The following is a 21,796-nucleotide window of genomic DNA, read 5'->3' on the forward strand; positions in this document are numbered from 1 at the left end:
CCACAGCACAGGGGATAAGAGTGACCGAGAAGGAGTGGCAGAGAAGAAGCGCTGTAGACTGACCATAACCCCCATTCCCCCGTGCCGCTTGGGGGGAGGAGGTGGAAAAGGGTGGAGGGGGAGGAAGGTGCTTTTGGTTTCTTTCCTTTGTTTCTCACTTCTCTAGCTTGTTAGTAATGAGCAATAAATCTTACTATCTTCTTATGCTGAGTCTGTTTTGCCTGTTACAATAATTATTGCATGATTTTCTCGTCCTTATCTCAACCCTTGAGCCCTTTTCACATATTTTCTCCCCATTCCTCTTTGAGGAGGGGGAGTGAGAGAGCGGCTGTGGTGGAGCTCGGCTGCCCACTCAAGGGGAACCATGACAAGATGAAGATCTAGTGAACATAATCCAAGGAGATGAGAGCAATTCAGCTCATTCAAAAATGAGCACTTAGTGGTTTCAGAGCTATATAGCTCTCCAGGCTTTACATAAGTGTTCAGATGCATACTGATTCTGTCTGGAATCTATTACATGTATTGGCTAGATTGCCCTTGGTGTTAATGGCAGTTCAGACTTTTACATCCCAAGGAGACAACATGCTTACACCTAAATTCAAGGTATCATAATCTGGTATCAAATCCTCACATTTTACTTTTATTTTACAGATCATAGTATAGAAAGAATGTGATTTTTTGCAGGAATTATATTAAAAATATTCACATTTTCTAGTGGCAAAATGATTTTAAAAAAATCAGCCTTTGTAAGTCAAAACTCAAAATCATTGTTATAATTCAAAAATAAAGATGTTTCTTATTCATACATTCATTTATTTTTTTTCCACAGAATACATCAATTCAGCATAATGCTAAAACTAGAAGTGTCAAGACAATCAGTGTAAATTAGGCATAGAAATATACAATCCTTAAGGACATTCTTCACTTTGAACATGTATTTAAATCCAGCACTTTACAGCAAAGCACACATGCACGTGCTTAAGTCCAACTGACTCTATATTTGCATTACTCCAGTGGAATTTGAGCACATGGTTCTGTGCATAGCTAAATTAAGGTCTAGGGACTAATCCAAAGTCATTAAAGCAATAGAAAGATTCCCCGATGAATATCATGGCCTAGAAGTCTATTTCTATTATACATCTCTTTGGAAATGCAATTGCTTTATTATTGTTTAATGCGCAGTTAGTCTTTCACATATTAATATTATTTTAACAATCTACTTAAAATTCAAATACTTGTCAAATTATAAACCATACCTTGCCTGAGCATTGCTAGGGTCTTCCCTGATCACAGCTGTAAAATCCTGAATAGCTGTAGTCAAAACTGAACGGTCAAAGAAATATATTCCATGTTTCATAAGTGCATCTGTTCTTTTTGGGTTATACTGAAAACACTATAATGAAAAAAATAATTACTTGATGTTATTCCTCAGTCTTAATACTCCTAATGATTAAAAGCCTTAACCAAGCATAAAAAGAATGTTAATTTATTCTCAGGTTTCCTTTTTTATTCTCTTGTCCTTTAGTGTCTATTGTCATTTTCATTAACTGTAGAGTGAAATACAAAAGCAGTGACACAAGGTTATCAGTGCCTGATAATTTGTAGACATTCAGTAATATATTGAATTACTTGGCAGGAGTAACATAAATCACATACTTATTCCTATGGCACTGGTTTGTTTAAACATCATTTCTTTAAAAGGATATCTGTTCTCCAAGCTATTTTCCAAATAGAATTCACTTTTTAAGTTATACAAAATTGCTACATTATTGTAACAATACAAAAAAAGTTAACTTACTTTGGCATAATCATCCATGGCCAATAATAACTGATTTTCCTCAAAATACATCTCAGCTCTCCTGAAATAAATGTCATCGTCTGTTGGGCAGCATTGTATTGCAGAACTATAATTGATGATTGCCAATGTATTATCACCCTGTTTTCTGTAAATTTCAGCCTTTGACAGGTACGTATCTGAAACAACCCCCCCAAAACATAAAAGGCACTATTTAGCGGCCCAAAATAATGTCATCTCCTTACAAGGTAGTTAATACAAGCAGTAAAAACAATAAATTATACAGAAGGTTAGGAAGTTTATTTTTAATCTGAGCAACAGAGCTCAAAAAGTTTACAGCTGCAGCTGTGTTCTCAGTCCTTGAGCCCATGCAGCTGTAAACTGATTGTTCTTGTAGGATTTGCAGCTCTTTGCTCTCAGTAGAGCTCAGTAGAAATGGCCCATCAAGCCATTTGAATGTAGACCTGTTGACCACATATAAATATAAAGAGATTTAGTTTAAATGGACCAATACAACAGTTGCCCCACTGTACTGAATCTGGTTGGGATGTAAGTAACGTTTCTCATAACAGCCCATATGATGTTGTGTTTTGGATTTGGGGCTAAAACAGCATTGATAATACAGCAGCTGGCTGTTACTGAACAGTGCTTGGACAATGTCAAGGCTTTCTGTTCCCCAACGCATAAGCTGGGGATGGGCAAAAAGTTGCGAGGAGTCACAGCTGGGACTGTGGCACAGCTAACTTGAGTTGGACAAAGGGATATTCCATACTATATCATGTCATGCTCAGCAATAAAAATATGAGGTTAGAGGAAGAAGGGAAGATGATGGTTGTCTTCTAAAGTGGCCATCACTCTGGCCACTGCCAGTCTGGCTGGCATTGCTCTAATTTTGAGAAGTGGCGAGTGATTGCCTTTACTTCTTTTGTATCTGTCCTCTTTACATGTTAAACTGTCTGTATCTCTGCCTACGATTTTTCTCACTTTTGATGTTCCCATTTTCTCCCGTCCTGTGGCGTGTAGTGTAAAGGAGCAAGAGAACAATTGTATAGGCACTTAGCCGCAGGCTGGAGTCAAGCCACTACACTTACACACCATCAATGGTTAAACATTTCCCAGTATCTCCTAATAAATTTCTAGTGAAGTTCAGAATAAAAGACCCAAAGATGAAATTGTAATAGATCACAGAAACAGAACAGCAGATGTCAACACCACCAGTAATTTTTTAAGCCTCTGCATGATCAAATAATAGAAAACTTCCAAATGATCATCACAGAAGTAGGATGTTCCCATTTTCATGTTCTGTAGCAGGCCACGCAAACAACACAGAATATGATGAAACAGAGCAGTCTTCAGTAGACAATGACAATTTGATGGAGTAAAATAGTTCCTCCTGGTCCCTGATCAAGCAAGCCTGACCTGTGATCAGTTAGATCAGTTAAAACCAGAGCATAAGCAAAGGACCCGAATAAGCAAAGGAAAAAAAAAATAAAAAAAATACTCCCTGGTCATTACAGATAGCTAGCCAAATTCCTGATTAACATATAACAGATATCTACAAAAACAGCAAGTCCCTCTCTTCCAATATACTAATGAATCTGACACCCAGGGACCAGTATGAACTTAAATCTGTCTCTAGGAATATTGTTATAAAATTTGTTTCATATTATCAAGCTCAATTTTAAGCTCCTCGGCTACACTATCCAATTTAGAAAGCCACTCCAGAGCTTCACTCCTAAAAAAGTTAGGAACACCTTTTAATTTGCGACTCACATTTATCCAATACAAATGTACAATGACGATCTTGTGCTGTCATCCTTCAATTTCAGTATTTTCTCTTCATAGCAAACAGCTCCCAACATGACTTTTTACAAATACTTGTATTATAAATGTAGACTTTCATAGACTGACTGATCATCTCCTGTAGTTTAAACTACAGATTGAGAACATGTAATAAATGTATTGTGTTCAGAACAACAACACGGTGACTTTAAAGTTTAGTATATTGCTTAGCTGTCCTTTGGATGTTCTTCACAGAAAAGAGGTTTTAGCAAAATAAAGTCATCTGAGTTATTTGAAGAATCATTAAAAAAAAAAAAAAAAAAAGATTAGATCAAGAGGTTGCTCTCAAACTTACCTAGTCCAATGACCTGCTCAAACTGGGGCTAATCTGGAAAGTGAGGTGAATCAGCTCATGGTCTTTTCCAAATTTAAAATCTCCAAGAAGTATCTGCTTGCTCCAGTGCTTAACCATTCCTCTTGTGAATATTTTTAGGGCCAACTGAAAATTGATTTGTTGCAGCTTGTGTCTATTGCCTCCTGTTTTGCTTAGCATTTCTCAGAAAATTCTGTCTCCTCTATTACTATCCCTTACATAGCTGATGACAGATTTCCCCCTTAGTTTTACCTTCACCAGGCTAATTCAGCTCCCTCAGCCCTTCTATATATATGGAAGGCCCCTGACCATCTTAATAACTTTCCAATGGACCCTCTCCAGCTTCTCTCTCTCAACAAGACAGTATTGGAAGCGTAGTAACATCACAGACAGGTACAGGGGAACCACTTTCCCTGACCTACAGGGCCATGCTTTTGCTAATGCATCCAGTGTATAGCTAGCCTCCCCTGCTGAAAGTCCATACTAATGACTTACATTTGACTGCTCATGGACACAAGAGCACCCCAACACCCTTTCCTGTAGATCTGCTATCTAGGCACTAGTCCCCAGTTCACACAGGTAGTCAAATAAAAAAATTCTGCCAACTCTTCTTCACAAGTTGTAGACCAAACTTGATCCTTTTTCTTGGTCTGTCAAACAGATAGAACTTTTCCCTTTTAAGTTCCTCCTTCCTAGTATAAAGGTTGCAGGAGAACAGGACTGACTGAATACACAATAGCACACAGTCCCCATTATAGGATTATCAGCTTTTCACATTAAATTAATAGATACAATTTCCACCAGTTCTCTCTTTTTTTTTTTTTTAATGAAAATATGAAGTACTTATTTTTGTCTTAGAAAACATTTTCTGTCCCAAATCTTTGGGGATTTATGTCTGCTTCGTAATTTTTCTATAATACAGATAAAATAATTGATGTAACGCTAAATACTTATAAAAAAAAAAAACTTTTGCGGAACTAGGCAGCTAGAGAAAAAAAATGAAAAATGAACTGCTTAAAAAGTTAAGTTACACTTTCACAGATACTTACCTGCCTTATTTTTGTTCATTTTAGTTATGAAATTCAGGTCATCCAAAGCAGCATAAATTTTATCTTGAAAGAGGTAAATCAAATGTCTATGCCAGTAAGCATCAAGTAGTAGCGGTTCTAAACTTATAGCCTATAAATAAAATAAGGAATAAATAATTTATATTGCAGAAGAAACTTCTCAAATATGCTAACAATAGTATATACGGAATGAGAAAAAAATGTTTGCACTGAAATTATTTTTAATAAGTCTTAGACTGACAAGGTTCTATTTAATCCAGAAACGTGAAAAGTATGTCTGATCCACTCATCTAAAAACACAGTGTACTTACAAAGATGCAGAACCAGAGTCTAATCTACCAGCATGCAGTAGAAAATACAAATCAGCTGTGATATCACCATGTTTGATTATTTCTTTATAATAGTTATCTGAATTATTTCTAGAAAGTCAGAATTAGTCCTGCAGGAATCCCAGGGAATAAAAACTTAGAAACAATCTTGTTCATTACTGTTCTATTTGAAAATACGAAATAAGCATGTCCCCATGAAAAAAGTATCAGCTTTTCAAACCATGTTGTTATAATTCCTATAGAAAGCACTTAATATTCTGTGAGATATCATTTGACAGATATTATCAAACAAATAATATGTATGATTGTATTCACTACACATATAATAAAGATTTAACAGCTACATGGAAATAAATATAGAGACTGATATGTATCTGAGACTGATCTGCTACAAAAGTAATTCTCAAATTTGGGTCTGTGAGCCATTTCTCAGATCCAAGAAAAGTCAATAATGTTTTCACTAGAATACGTAATTGCTTTACAAGCAATTTAGATGGTTGATATTGGCTCATTGGCTAATGAGCCACTTTGTCAGTGTTGAATTTTTAACCTTTCAGACACTTGACAATCTGTTTCTAAAGTTTGGAGTAATTTAATACATTTATTTATTTATTTATTTATTTATTTATTTATTTTGGACAATATTTTTACTGTTTTGTTTCCTTCTGGTTAGTTGTTCAGGGTATAGGGTGGAAGTAATGGCAGCTTTTGTACTGCTATAAAAAAAAAAACTTTAAAAAGTTGAATAAATAAATACACAAAAGAACATAATTACTACTGTATAAAATTCATGTGAAATGACAGCTTAATCATAAACAGGAAATACATTATTTTTCATTTTATTTGTTCACAATGCTTTTGCAGAAATTAGAAATGTATTTGTTATACGTTAGCAACATTCCTGTGTCTAATCATCTCCTATTGATGAATTCAGATATTCTTTTATCAAGGTGCTTGATAGGAGGAAAATAGCTTTCCAAGCCAAGTGGTTTGGAAACTTACTTTTTCCAAGTCTTCCATAGCTGACTTTAACTTCCCTAACTTTTTTTGTATTGCTCCACGCCTGCAGTAGTGAAAAGCTGAAGGATGCTCATCCTTTTCTATTATCTCAGTTAGTCTTCTTACTTCTTCTTCTAAATCATCAATACTAACTGTTTCACCTTCAAGCAGAACAGGCTGTATTGAGTCAACTAATTCTATTGGTAGATTTGCTTCTTGAGAGTCCACTGCATTAGTCCCTTTTAGTAGCTCAATACCCTCAGAAGAATTCTCACTAGGAGGGAAAGTTTCATCAAACCAGCTGTTCCAGATTGCACTGACCCATGCGCGAGCAGAAGTTTCTTTTGGAATTCCACCCCTCACTCTCGCAAACTTTTCAAAATCTAACAAACAAGGAATGCTGGGGCTCCGGTATTCTTTGATTTCTGGAGACAACTTGATAATGAATTTGTCGTGAGTAGGAAGTCTTCCCAGAGACACGGACCTAAGGAAAAATATTACTGAAATTAACTAAATATTCCCAGATATATTAGCAATATCAAATTACAATCTGCCAGTCAACAATTGAAAAACCTATTGTTAACTATCTTGTTAGTGATTTTTTTTTAAACTTACCAGCCAATTATAAGTTAAAGAGAGAGAGAATACAGAGGTAATATTTTATACATATTTATAATATTTATCTAACATTTATAATATTTTATACATAAGGATCCCATTGGGGAAAAAAGGAAACTGAGGAAAAAGTAAAGCAATCCCATATGTGAATGGCATATAAAATAGTACAAAGATTTAAAAAAAAGAGGGTTCAGCAAAACTGATATGAAAGCCATGAACAGCAAACATACAGTACTGTCTAAAACAAGGCTTTGGAAAAAGACCACCATCTCCCTTAGTGACAGCTCAGCATGCCAGGCTATCACACCATAGTTTAAGCAGCTTTTATTTTCATTACAATAAACCTCAAGAAAGGTGGGAGAAGAGAAGAAGCAGAGAAAAAGGAAAGGCTGAATGGGAAACTGGGCTGAAGGACCAGGCCTAAGCGTAAATATAAGTGCACACAAAAACAGACAACCTTTGGGAGTTTTTGGAGCTCACAACAAGCGTAAGTATTTAAGAAATAGCACTCTTCCAAAACCAAAACAAATTAGATGTTTTGTAAAGTATCCTATCTCATAAGTATATAAATAATAACCATTTACTAGAAAAATATTTATACCTTTTATTTTTCTGTATCACTCTAAAGCAAACCACTTGCTTCTTGTAATCAATATAGTTCATGGTACAACTGAGGTTAGTCCAGCCTAGCAATTCAGTTTCCTAAGAACTTAGAATTTCCTCATCTTTCAGAAGAAAGGTTTTTTGACTATTTTTAATCTTACATTTACACTTAAAGATTCTTTTGTTGTTACATGAAACCACGCCATTTCTGTTTAAAACACTATATTTACTAAATGTCCTAAAGATATCTCAGAGTAAAAAAAAAAAAAAAAAAAAAAAAACTTATAAATAAATAAGCTATCATTACTTATTTTCAGAGCAATACTTATTACATAAGAAGATTAAACCTGTAATTATATAACATAGCTACAAATTGAAATACATTCTTTAAAATGTCAATACACTAATTAAAGAAAACCTTTTAAGAATCCTTGGGGGTTGAATTAATTTCTTAATCACAGCTTCTAGTTTTCTAGGATTTATTGTTTTCTTTGATTTCTTTGTTTTCTTTCTTCTTGGGAAAATGGTGTATTTAATTCCAGCCTTTTCAGCTCTCTGGACAAGTAAAATATTCTCACTATCCTCTTGTCCAGTTGAAGTAGGCATTTTTTCCACTGGTGTGTCTGTCTGCATTGACTGAGGATCATCACAGGCTTGATTCAATACATGCTTGGTAGGGGAGCTTTTCCCAATCTCTCTCTCAACCTTTGGCTCAGCTATCCGTTGCTTCATAACCTCCAACTCTTTCATGCTGGTTTTGAAATTAGCTGACATCTTTAAATTAGTTTTACATTTGAAAGCAGCCACCTCCACAGCTGACACTGATCTCTTAATTAAACTTATCTGTTAAAAAAAAATACGATTTATTTAGATGTTCGTTTGAAATAAGATTTATATATAACATTTGGTTAGTTTGAATGGACTGTATGTTGTGCTCTGGTGTTTAATTATAATTACTTATTAAGCAAGTAATATTTGCAGTAAGACATATATTGCTTCTCACTCTTTTTGTTAATTCCAGTATGCTGGTAAAACTTATACTATAATATAAGGCGTAACACCTTTGTTAAAGAAATTAAAATGCAATTTCATGTCCACTGTCTGAAATTTACAGAGAAAAGCACTTGTTAATATTAAAAAAAAAAAAAAAAAAAAAAAAAACAAGCAAAGCACTTAACAAGACTACGTCTGTTAGAACATAAATCTGATATTTTAAAATCAAGCATCAGTGCTTAGTTAAATTGCAGATATGGTGTTTAAATTATTTATTATTTATACAGCTTCAATTGCCACCATGCTTTATATCTGTCCTTAAAATCACATGGTCACAATATTTTATGCAGGTCTTTATGAACTATATAGAGGTTTTTAATATAGACTTATACTTTTTCTTACTCAAAATCAAATCTCTTTATAAAATACATTCTATATAATTCTATAAAGTTCATCGTTGTACAAGTGTAAAATTTGCATTATTTACTGCAGCTTTACGTATTTTGTGAACACCTAACATTACTTCAATAGACATAAGAATACATAACATTTAATAGATTGAAAACTTCATGTTGATGCCTTGATATGTCTGAAACACAAGGATCTGATGCTGCAAATCTTTACTCAGTTATGTTGTTCCACTTATTTCAGGTTAGAGGAATATAGATTCCTCCAAAGGATCTCTCTCCAAAAAGAGAGACCTCTCTAAATGACTGTAAAGTTAATGGGGGGTTCTCATTACAAAGCTATGTTCTCATATTATGAAATGAAAATATTGAATGTAACCAAACCCCTAGAAAAAGACTTTTGAGACTCATTTTTGCATTTAATAAGAAAATCTTCAGTTCAGTGAAAGAATTTCTACAAGATCACGGTTTGGGAAAAAGTCAAAGTAAATATAAAATAATACCTCTGAGTTGTCACTGTCAGAAAAATTTGGCAGGGACTGGCATCTTCTCAGAGTTTTTGCCTACAGATAAAAGAAAGAGTGAAAATAACTCTAAACAAATCTGAGTCTACTATGAATGGAGCTTTCAGATATATTCTGTTTTTAAAAGCAGAACTAATGCCCAAAGAAATCTGAACATTTACACACACACAGAAAAACCACATACACACACACCTTTGCCAAACTAGGGTAAGGACCGCATTTGTCTGGATTTCTGGATGTCTTATTCCCATTTCCATTGCCAGGTGTCCAAAAATCCCAGTCACATTCAAAATTCTCAGATCAATTAACACTACAGAACAAGGACAGTCAGTGGACATGTTCTATGGACGTATCTGCATTCTATGTAGATGCTCCAATCTCAGAACATACTGTGAATATTCCATACTGTTAATCACCCATAATGGATTTACTGTTGCTGTGGTTTAACCCAACTCTATCCTAGCTAAAACCAGGACAACTGTGTATGGACATGTCTTTTCAATGAAAATGCTTTAAGCCAGATTGTTCTTAAAAGTGTCACATTCACTCCACAACAAATCTCTTTAGTCACACAGATATTCCTGTCTTGGGAATCCCTGGCAACAGAACAGCCACATACAATCACCACATCACTTCCAATAAAAATACCTCTATCTGCTTCATCTGGTTTTAATCCATTTTGATAGAATAGACCTACTTGTACAGGAAAACTGAAGTGGTACCCACAATATGGTACCAACACAGCATGAGTAAAATATTTTAGCCAAATATAAAATAACAATTTAAAGTTGCTGCTGCCCATGAATGTAGGAGATATGCAAAGCTCATCAAAGAACACTTCCTTTTTTACATTAAATACTAAAAGATTCTCCTCATTATTTGTAGCCAACTCCTGCAAGAAATGTTCAAAGCAGTGAACAATCTTTATCATAATGGTATTTATCTTTATGTTCTGCTTCCATGCCATCTTCAAGTCACATACTCTTGAATCACAGATCCTCAGATATCTATTGTCATTATTTAAAAGTTTCTTTCAAGGGCAAAAGCAAATATACCTTGACCAGCATTTTTTACTTCCAAATATGAAACACATCATCCAACAGATCTTGACAGCTCTAACAGTCCCAACTCACAATTGGAACCCTTAATTAAAATATAAAACAGTACTTCCAATCACTAAATTATATCTGGGAACTCAGCTGCAGTAACAACACAGTATCCTCAGTTACCCCATTTCTGGCTGCAAATATATCCACACATTGAAGTGGGTTTATGCTCTATGAATGACACCAAAGGTATTTGAAATGGTCAGGATTCCATAATTGGAAAGACCCGCACTACAACTCACAGCCACTTCAATTTCCCACTTACAAATCACCTGTACAGAACTCCTCAGCTATCCTTTAATATTACATTTGAGAAATTTTACATAAAAATTTCACACATTGAAAACATTTCAACACTTCAACACTTCCCTGTTCTGCTTCTTGACTCTTCCAGTTTTTCAGATGTCTGGATATAGCAGAACATCCAATAAGCCTCTCTGTTGAGATACATCATGTTCTCCAAAATCTCTTTATTATAGGGAAGGGCATTACAGTCCCACCCCTAAAACATCACCTAGTGCCATGCAAAATAAGAATTATCTTTAAAATATGCAATGACTCTTTCCAAGCACAGTCTAAGGTTTTAAAAAGTGAGATTTAGTATTTCCTCTCTATTCAAAAATGAACCAAATATAAATACTGTTTTTCATTTGCAGAGATATATCTAACATAAAATTGCTTTTAGATGTCCCCTATACAGAAATATTTTGTCTTACAACTTCAAAAAAAGAACTGTTTTGCTAAGCTTAATTACATTAAAGCACCATAATACACACCTGGACATAGTCATAGAAATCATGATCATCTTGCTCAGCTTCTAACTCTTCATAATCAATTAAAAAGTCTTCAAATACAACATCTTCAATAACATTGCTCTGAAATAACATATTTGCGCGTTTGAATACATGCAACATTATTGTTTGCCAGCTACAGGGAACATATTAGCAGGTAAATTAAGCCTATAACATAACTGAGCCAAAGAGTTATGATGATCAAGACCAGTATCACAGAAGCCATTTATCATAAGCTTCTAATGGACAGTCAGTAGAACACATACTTTAATGCAAGCAAGAATTACATGGTGCAAAATGGGCAAATAACCTGAGGAAACTGATTATTGATACCTGATTCTCTAAAGTTTTTATCTGTAGCCTTGGTAATTTATGTCAGCTCACAGTAGTGCATATAGTAACAACAACAACACAGCTCTCAGTTCAGGTCAGTAGGGCTAGGATATGACAAGCTATGTCAGAATTAAGCATGGATTAACTGACAGCAGGAATAAGCATGCTTTATATATTGCACAGAGTTGTGAATTTGTTGTGAAATGCTAGTTTTTCTGTAACTTTTGACATAGGAAAGTACAGTGTGCTATGAATATGGATATGCTATAAGCATGCAGACTTACACAAATGGCTCACCTCTCACAACAATGTGACAGTAGTGGAGATTTTAAATTCAAAACATTTCAGACCTCAAATCTTGTTTGACAAAACAGATCTTGTTTGACATAATATCACGTTTAATATATGTATCACAGCCAGAATAGCACAGCAGAAGAAAGTCTGTGCAAAAGTGGCTTTCAACAAAAAGATAAAGACATTAAACAAGATAATATAATAGTAAATTATAATTAAGGATAACTGCTACCAGACACTTTCTTATTGGGGAAACAAAGTAAACAATACCATTTAATACATATTATTACAAACTGTACAACTTATATAAAGAGCTTATAATGTACAGAAGTGTTAATAAGGTAGAAGCATAAAATACAACTATTACAGTTAACAACCACAATGTTAGAAAATTGCTGCAATTGATGAGAACACCAAAAATATTTTTTACATATTTACCTCATATTTAGGAAATAAAATTTCCTTCATAGAAGAAATTGGAGCAAAGAATTTTGGTGGAACAGGAGCCCAAAACATTTTTAAAGCTTCTGGATAAATTGAAACCTTCAAAAACAATACAATTCAATTATCAGCTAACATAAAAACAGTTTATTAATGTCTGTATTGAATTTGAACAATTAGGTGATAAAACATATTTTTTTCTAATCATGATTTTGTAAACAAAAACAAAAAACCACCAAATATAGTGGATTCTTGTGAGGCATAGGGCTCTGCAGCCTGAAAGAACTACCTGGCTTGCTATTTTAGTTTTTGTTTTGTTTTGTTTGCTATTAATTAGCATATTTATTATTTCAGAAGAGGAATTAAGAGCTAAGACATGAGGTTTTAGAATGACAATCCCCATCAATAAAAAAAATCATATACGTTTCTATACTGTATCTTGTCAAATGTCAATAAATCAAAAGCTCTTTATTTCCTAAGTGTTTCATACACCTTGAATTATGCAACTAGATGAAATATTAAAATTATTTCTTACTTTCTCTCCTACCAGTTGCAGCTGTGTTTTTTTATGACTATATTCAGCTAATATTGGCCAATCAGCTGGAGTTTTTGGTGTGTGAGGAAGAGAGTGAGTCCCAGCTGTTTGGTTATTCTGGAACTGTTCTGAAACAGGAACTCCTTCATAACAAAGTCTGCAGCAACACAGAGGATGAATAAATTACTTGGATGCTGTCAGATATTAAAAGCACAAAAATAAGAAATCAGGTAAATTTTTAATCAAATTAGAAATCAATAATGACAAAAACATTTTTCTTTGGAGGGAAGAACTGAAGAGTGAAATGACTTAATACATGACAGAAACCTGATACAGTCACACACTATATAATTTTAAGACGACTTTCATTATTAGGTCTATGGTTCATGAAGTCACATGAAAAATATAACATAACCTCTAAGTTAGTATGAAATGCATTTTTATGGATGGCAAATACACGTCACACATGGCAAATACACGTCACACATGGCAAATACACATCAAGTACTGTGCAGTACTGGTCAGATATACTTAAATGCCAAAGAACCTATTTCAGCAGGAATGTCTGGATGGTTTTGACCAGTGTCTTTTGTGACTACTTTGTGATTGGATTCTGATTATTGTTTGCTTGCCTATTTTAAATTAACTTACCTATGGCAATCACATTGCAAAAGGAATATTTCACTTTAGAAAGCTTCAGTATGAAGTAATTATACAACCTAATTTCCTATTACTGTTTCTATTTCAAAACTAGTGAACACTTTTTTTACACAACACAGTGTAACTCACACGTATGTTTATATATGCATGTGCATATATACATAAAATCCTATATAACTATTCTACCTCTATTTCCTTTGTTCTTTGCACCTGCAAAGGGAAATTCAGATCTGAAGAGCCTATTACTACTACCAAACTAGTAAAACTAATTTACAGAAAAGTAGCAACCACTGTTCCAGGTTTATTACCTTTTAGCACTTACAAAGTTATTTTACAGTATTTATATACAAAATGATAATGAATATTTTTTACTTAATGGATGATAGGAAAATCATCTATAATTTAGCTCTTTTTGTTTTTGCTTGTTTTATAGTACAATAATTACTTATGTTGTTACTTATATACTTATTATTGTACTAGAATTACAAACACAGAATATAAAAAATGGTGAAACATAATATATGTACAGAAAAACACAAAAACACACTCAATTTAATTTATTCAGGTATACGTATGTAAAAAGCATATATAAATTAAAACATACATTACATGGAACATCTGACTTTTCTCAACACGTTGGCACACTGGCATATGCCAACACTGACATCTACTGGTGTTAATTAGGTCTGGGGTAGTTTTTCCGCAAACAGTAAATTAATAATGAAGTTTTCTTGTACCTTTGTGGAACTAAAGTGTGTAAGTTCTATTACCTGAAATGTCACTGTCAGGCATATATATGTTATTGTGGACTTGATTCTCACTAATGTTAATATATGTTGCTAAGTGCAACATATTTCCATTTTAAGACCTATTTGAATTATTTTACACTCTGTAAAGGGGGGGAGGAGAAAGGGATTGTCTCAGCATAACAGAGAACAAGCCATTTGATTTCGCAAACAGAATGCCACTGAAGTACTGGATGTTAAAAGGAATCTTTAAAATGTAGCACTAGTGCAGAAGTTGTAGTTCTTACACACAAAGATTATAGATCTGGGAGTACTTCTTGAACTCTTTCTGGAATGTTCCTTACTTCAAGTTGAGGCTTTGACAAAAGACTTATTTCTTAAAGAGAAGTAAGACAAGAATGGAAAACCTAACTTTTAGTAATTGTTTGGCCTTCCTAGTTTTTCTTTACATCTAGAGTATTTAGTGGTTCTGACTCTTCAAGGTGGGAGTCTGCATAAAAGCAATGTCAAGTGAAGTTATACAAGATTCAGAAAGGTATAAAACAATTAAAAGATTCTTTAGCATTTGGTTCTTAAGAGCGCTTTAAGTGAAAAACAACAAAAGAGCTGTTGCACTTTTAGGACATTTTTGTCATAAATAGTTTTCAAATCAGTGAGTTAAAGTAATAAAATGTGAGTAAATGTGAAACAACATTCAGACTTTTAATTTCTAAAAGACAGAGGCAACATGGAGGAAAGTTCTAAGCAATAATAATAGTGATATAATATTTTGTTTCCATCTGCAGGTGAAATATACATATATGTATATATATATAAAATCAAAATGTCTCAGTGAAATGCAAGCATTGCTTAACAAACATAACATTAAGCTACAAACTCTGTTAAAAATTTGGTAGGAAATCTGACAGGAGCAGGTTTGATTGTCCATATATAACAATCACAAAAATATATTCTCACTAACGTTTGTCTTCATAGCTAAAGTAGCAGCATTTCTAACTCTCAGAGAACTGTTTTCTGTAGAGGATGTCGATTAAACAAGACAGCAAAAGAAAGGAACATTTGCTTTCTTACAACATAAACTCCATAAAGTCAATACAAGGAGAGGCTTGCAGCTGACCTTGGGAACATTATATATTGATAAATCATTATACCCTGCTCTGCTACATATTTTCTGCAGATGTGAATGAAAATTTGTTTGTTTGTTTAAACTTGTGGATATTTTTCACAGTGAAGACAAGACTTTAGAGCATACACATTATAGCTTTCTTGATGTGATCTAATGTAAAATCTTACTATTGAAGGCTTGCTTGGACTTTGTTACAGCCAAACAAGATTATTTTATAGAAGAACTCAGAACTGGTACTAAAAACCTAAAGAATATAGATCTATTGCTATTCAAACATTTGACAAATTCATTTGAATTTTACTATCCACTACATAGAAATCATGCTTACCCCTAGTTAGATTGTTTGTATTTGCGAAATTAGCCAATTGTGGAGAATTGGTCACCAATAAAGTGTGAAAAGCATAAATAAACCGAAATTAGTGCCAGACAAACGATACCTCTTACCTTCAGGGCTCAAGTCAAGCAATTTTAAAAAATTATAAGCAGATGGATTCTGGTAGATAATGCCACTAGATGGCAGTGTTCCAAAGAGTTTAGCTTTCTAGTTTTCCAGGACCAAACAAATTCCGGAAGAAATTTTGGTATGGGCTTATTTTAAAACTTTAATTCCCCTCATCTCTAGGAATTTGAACTCCACCAAAACCTTTCTTCTGCCTTATAAACCTCTGGTTGATCCTCAGCCTCTTGGGTTCCTCTTGACAGCCAAGCCATTTTCTTCATGTCCTATCTTCCCATAGCTTCTGCATTTCCTCTCTCTTAGTTCTACTCCCATCTAACTCTTTACGCCTCCTGCATATCTCAAGGCATTGTCTTCTACTTGTTTCTCTTCTTCCTCTACTATTTTAGTAACATGTACAAGTAGACAGTGTACAAGTTTGCTCTCTGTGATAATGAATCGGTGTGATTCATCATTGTTCTGCACCAACAAAAATACCAGATCTTCCTCTTGGTGATGTTAAGCTGCCAATGCTAGCTCAGCAAGTCTGAAGTACAAGGATCTCATGAGCCTTTTCCCTTTTCAGTCTTCCAGACCTCCTCACTATTTACTTTCTTCATCACGATGGCTAGCATCCCATCATTCACTAAGACTCAGAAGACAGGTAACATTCACAACATTCTAGAATTAAAGTTTTTTTCCTAATCTCCCTACAAAGCTAAAAAAAAAAAAAAAGCAATTGGAGTTGCTGCAGCATCTGTTTCTTTAACCTAGACAAACACCGCTTTGTTCTGTTCATTCATTCTGTTGTTCTGTTCTTGTTCATTCGAAGTTTTACTGCATAGGCATAGGTCCTTGCTTTGAATGTTATCCCACTCTTTGAAGTAACATGAAAAAAAGGACCTAATTCAAATATAAGATGCTCCTCTGCTTTCAAAGCTAAGACTTTCCTCTTTCTGTCATCTCTAGACTAGTAAAGTGGTACCAACTACTATTTCCATGTGACTTCCATTACTGACTTCCTAAGGGTGTTTTTTGCCCCCCACCCTTTTTTTATTTTATTCTTTTACTTTTTGTACACCTTTTTGCCCATTCTCATGCTGCCTCTCATTCTTGAGAAAAGCTGCCTATGGCCATCAACTTATTTTCTCAGAATTTCATTAAAGACTCCTTCCCTGTAACCTGCAAAATAACCAATGTGCAGGTTACCAGTATGCTGAAACCCCTGTTAACAATACTCATCAGTGACTTTCTTCTCACTGAATCCTCATAGTCTGTCTCTCTTTCTGTCCAACAGACAGAAAACAATGTTCAGTCAAAAGCAAATGCTCCAGTTATGGCCATGAGCGATATTGTTATCCACATTCCTGAAAGCAGCAGAAGCTCTCACAAACCAACAGGAAAGATCAGGGCCTAGTACTCTACCTTGAAATAATGCCATGCTTGAAGGTTGGAGCAATCTCAACTAAATCAGAAGAGTTCAACATCTAGAAACTTTCATGCAGCAATTTTATGGATTCAAAGAAACATTATGACAATCCAACCTGATCTTCTAAAGAATAATGATAATAAATTTTTTAAGGAGTTTTCCTGCATCAAGATCACAATTCTCTGGAGTGAAACTAAGGATATATCTCAGAAAGAAATCCAGCCTTCATTTAAAGGCTGCAAGCAATGGATAGTTTCAGAAGTTACTTTTTTTTTTAAGTTACTTGCAATGCTATATATTGAAATCTTGCAGTTAACTCTTAATCTGTCTAGACTGAAACCTCAAGTACTGGGTCTGTTAAGTTTTCATTTGCAGATTCTTCTGTATCAGAAACTAAACCACGAAGGTAATAGAGTCAAACCATCTCTTATATAGAAACCAACATAATGATCTTTTAAAGCGTATTAATACAGAACGGGTGTTCAATTAAAAGAATGATCACATACAGGAATCAAGACTTCTGTTTGCTCCTTCTAAATGGTATTTAGAACACTCTGCTAGGTGCATTAAGTGTACAACATTCCTGCAAACCTGCATATGAAGGACCACAGATTTAGCCAACAGGAAATCTGCTGCCCTTCTCTTGAGCTTAGATTTTTCAGGGAAGATAGAAATTTCCCTCCATTTCAAATCCCGAGAATGGAGCTTTCTAACAACGTCAGTCAACAGGGGAGGAAAAAAAAAAAAAAAAAGTGGTGATTTCTACCTCTTTATGATAATTTGCTATGAAGCACCAGAGCCAGGAAATGAGAATTCATTGCTTATCTGAGGATTCAAACCTCACTCACCATTACATTATTTGACCATTCTGGGTACAGGAAGTGGTTCTGTTGAGCAGAAAAGAATGCAGAAGTCATGCAGCCAGGAGAGAAAACAAGTGGTGGCATGACTGTTTTAGTTATTACAGCACTTACATGTAGCAAAAAAGCTCTGTACAATCCCAAAACTTCTTCTATTTTATTGATCATGTCTCACATCCTTCATTTTAAGGTAAACATGCTTAATTTACAGTTTTGAGAGTATTACATAGCCCATCTTCAGTTCCTTATCTTTCAAGAGTGCAAAGCTCCTTTTCAGAGTTACTGCTTTTCAGGATACAACCTCCAGTTCTACAAAGGATGACCCCTATTCCCTATTCTTATCCTTATGACCTTGCTGCACTAAAATGCATGCTTTTCAAGGGAGCCCAAGTTAACAAGCTACATAAATTGCCCTGTAAAACTGACCCATCCTTATTTACCACTGTACTATTCTTTAGATCAATACAAACTTTATGAGCAATATTTTTATATTTCTGGACTTAGTGATGCACATTAACTATAAGTAGCAAACTGCCAGTCTACAAAATCATCAGGAAAAACCTGAGAATATAAAGACTATTTCTAAAATCTTTGACCTTATTACATAGGCACAAAAAAAAGGCAAAAATATAACTGAAATAATAGTTGGTGAAAAATGAATATTCTTCATACCCATTTCTTAGTCTTATTTCACGTTATTTTAGTGTAAAACGTGTTCAAAAAACCAAAGGTCTAGGAACTTACTACCATCAAATATAACAAGTGCTAATGCAATAACTGGATAAAAGTAAGTTTATTCTAAAGACTAACATTTCCTCACTACTTCTTACAGAACTTTTTTTTTTTTTTGACAGACCTCTTCATATGCTACATCAACCTCAGAAAAAATAACTACTCTTACATATACAATAAGTACTATTGACTATAAGTCTATCCAAAGTCCCAGTTTTATATGTGCTTAACTTTGTGTATGTGTTGAACTCAACAGAACTACACACAATTACTTAAAATTATGTTTGTTCCTAAGTGCTTGTAGAATCAGGATTTATGTAAGACTGTCTCTATGATAAAAGGCTAGTGACTGCACACTTTAAGCCTTTTACTCCTGTAACATTTTACATTCACAAAAAAAAAAAAAAAAAAAAAAAAACTACTCTATTTGTTCAGCATTTCTTGTGATTTCAGTAGGATCTCTCCTGATTAGAATGAAGTATAAAAATTCATATATTTATAATAAATTGTGACATGTAACTTAGAATGTGTCTAAAAAATGCAATTTATTCTTGAAAACAAACAAACAAACAAAAAGCACATTTTACATTCTAAGCAAGACAAACCTTTTAGGACCTTTGGACTAGTTATCTTTAGGCACATCTACCAAGCAAGGGAAAAAATAATACATATATTTGCCACTTCTGTGAAACCGCTAAATAGTGAAACACCACCAAATTCTCAACATATAATTAATTTACAAAATTAATTAAATTATAGTAAAACTGACATTAAATTCATACCTCTTCCTTTCAGCTTGCTCTTTCAAATAAATATATTTGGAGCAGATTGGTTCTTCTTGCTTATTGTCCATGTCCTCTGCTGTAAACAAGATATTGTGACCTTTTCTGTCGAAAGTATGATAAATTCTAGAAGCCAATTGTAAATATGGAGGTAATGTAAAACCAGGAAAAGCAGTACATAGATGATGAATGCTTGGATAATGTTGACCTCTAGAAAGGAAAAAAAAAAAAATCAAGAATCTTAATATCCATTCTCTGTATTGTAAAAGTATATGATTTATCTCATACTAGATCATGACATAACAGATCACAGGATATAAATTGTTCATATAAACACCTGGAAAAACTGCCTGATAATTTCTACTAGAAATATAATTATTTAGCGAAAAGGGGAAAAAAACACAGGTCGTGAAAGCAAAAATTTTGGTAATAATTTTATTTTTTAGAAGATAACTACAGTAGTAGCACTTCTACTTTCCAACTAAAGTGGATCTTTCACTTGCTGCATTGAAAATTGTAACCAACTAAGTAATGTAGATTTATAGCTTAAATTGGGCATGTGAATAAATGTTATGTTAAAATGTTATTTATACATTCATCTGCACATTCTTTCTCATGACAGAGTACCTTGTAAACACCCTTAAAACTCTGAATTAGTTTTATGATATGCTATCACTTGAACATTTTCCTAGCATTTCAATTCATCTGTTGATTATACGTAAAACACGATGTCTTTGACTATCTTTGAAAAGTTAATAACTAAAAAATTCTACCATTTAACCCTCCAATCTAAGTTGTGCTGAAGGTGATGAAAGTCTATTGACTTCCACAGGCCATGGATCAAGTTCTAAAAACAGTCTCCAGCTACTGTATGAACTCTAAAAAGTTAATGAATGTCTAAGGTGCCGACAGTTACAACGTAAAAAGCAGTATATGGAAAATGTCTGATATGCAAAAGATCAGAAATGACTCCACAAATAAATGCTACTTTCAATTAAAGTTCATAAATACTTTCATATTTTAAGAGAAAATCTTAAATGAAAATAATTCCACTTTGAAATCATACTGAATAGTTTTCAGGTTTAACTGTTTTTTTTTTTTTTTTTTTTTTTCTGAGGTTATTCTAAGGCAATGTCACTCACAACTGGCTTCTTTTACTGAGAACTATACCTTGTATTATAAAGAGATATTACAAAAGTGGAAATTGTTAAGAACTACTAAATAAAGATAAAAACGCAAGACAAATCTAATCATGCAATACATATTCAAGTTACCAAAAAATATATATTACTTACTTTTCCTAAAAAATAGTGACAGCAAAAAAGTAAAACAAAAATCACATATGTAAAGTCAAAAAAATAAAAAATGAAAAAAAAGAAAATCAATGCAATATAGCACGAATTTGACTCACAATTAAGAATTCATCATATCAAGTAGTGATACCAGATATATCTCTGTTATGTTAAAGCAATTTGAGTCCTTAAATTTACAGGCACTTGACAATGCAACACAAATAAGAATGCCAATGAAAGTCTGTTTATTCTAATAAATAAATTTTTTAAAAAGTACTTAAAATATTTTTGTCAAGCCATAATATGTGATAATTATATGTGATATATAGAAATAACATACATAAAAGAGACTACTCACTTCAGGGTTCAACAAGACATTTGCACCAGATTTTATAATCTACTAATACCTCTACTCAGATTTGTGGCATTTTTTTTCTGAATGAGAACAGGATCAAGCTTATGAAATAAAATCTGGTCGTTAAACCTAAAAATTAAATATTCAGTTTGAAAAGCTACTCAAACAACACATCACACAAGACTGATTAGCATTTAAGGCACACTTACAACAACCCTGTTTGATGAGAAGGACAGGTTATTTTAGAAGTCATTTCATTCATTTTACAACACAGAAGAAAATAAGCAACTGTTTCAGTGTGAAAGCCGAGATCAATGTTTTAATAAACAGACCATAGTAATTTCAAATTAGAAAAAAAATCTCACTGCTTTTTTAACTGAAGAGTACA

General features: G+C 33.6%; 1 protein-coding gene across 1 annotated transcript in view; it reads right to left on the minus strand.

Annotated features, from left to right (window-relative positions):
* Positions 1-21,796, minus strand: part of TTC6 (tetratricopeptide repeat domain 6) — a 60,910-nt gene that overhangs the window by 26,198 nt on the left and 12,916 nt on the right. The window contains exons 6-15 of the mRNA XM_068683283.1: positions 19,762-19,971; positions 12,991-13,147; positions 12,453-12,557; positions 11,373-11,471; positions 9,470-9,529; positions 7,985-8,409; positions 6,349-6,829; positions 5,000-5,129; positions 1,799-1,974; positions 1,257-1,393 (exon numbers count right to left, since the gene is read on the minus strand). Of these exons, the coding sequence (XP_068539384.1) occupies positions 1,257-1,393; positions 1,799-1,974; positions 5,000-5,129; positions 6,349-6,829; positions 7,985-8,409; positions 9,470-9,529; positions 11,373-11,471; positions 12,453-12,557; positions 12,991-13,147; positions 19,762-19,971 (1,980 nt within the window). The remainder of the gene's footprint in view (positions 1-1,256; positions 1,394-1,798; positions 1,975-4,999; positions 5,130-6,348; positions 6,830-7,984; positions 8,410-9,469; positions 9,530-11,372; positions 11,472-12,452; positions 12,558-12,990; positions 13,148-19,761; positions 19,972-21,796) is intronic.

This window comes from Anas acuta, chromosome 5 (assembly GCF_963932015.1).
Source record: "Anas acuta chromosome 5, bAnaAcu1.1, whole genome shotgun sequence".
Lineage (NCBI taxonomy): Eukaryota > Metazoa > Chordata > Aves > Anseriformes > Anatidae > Anas > Anas acuta.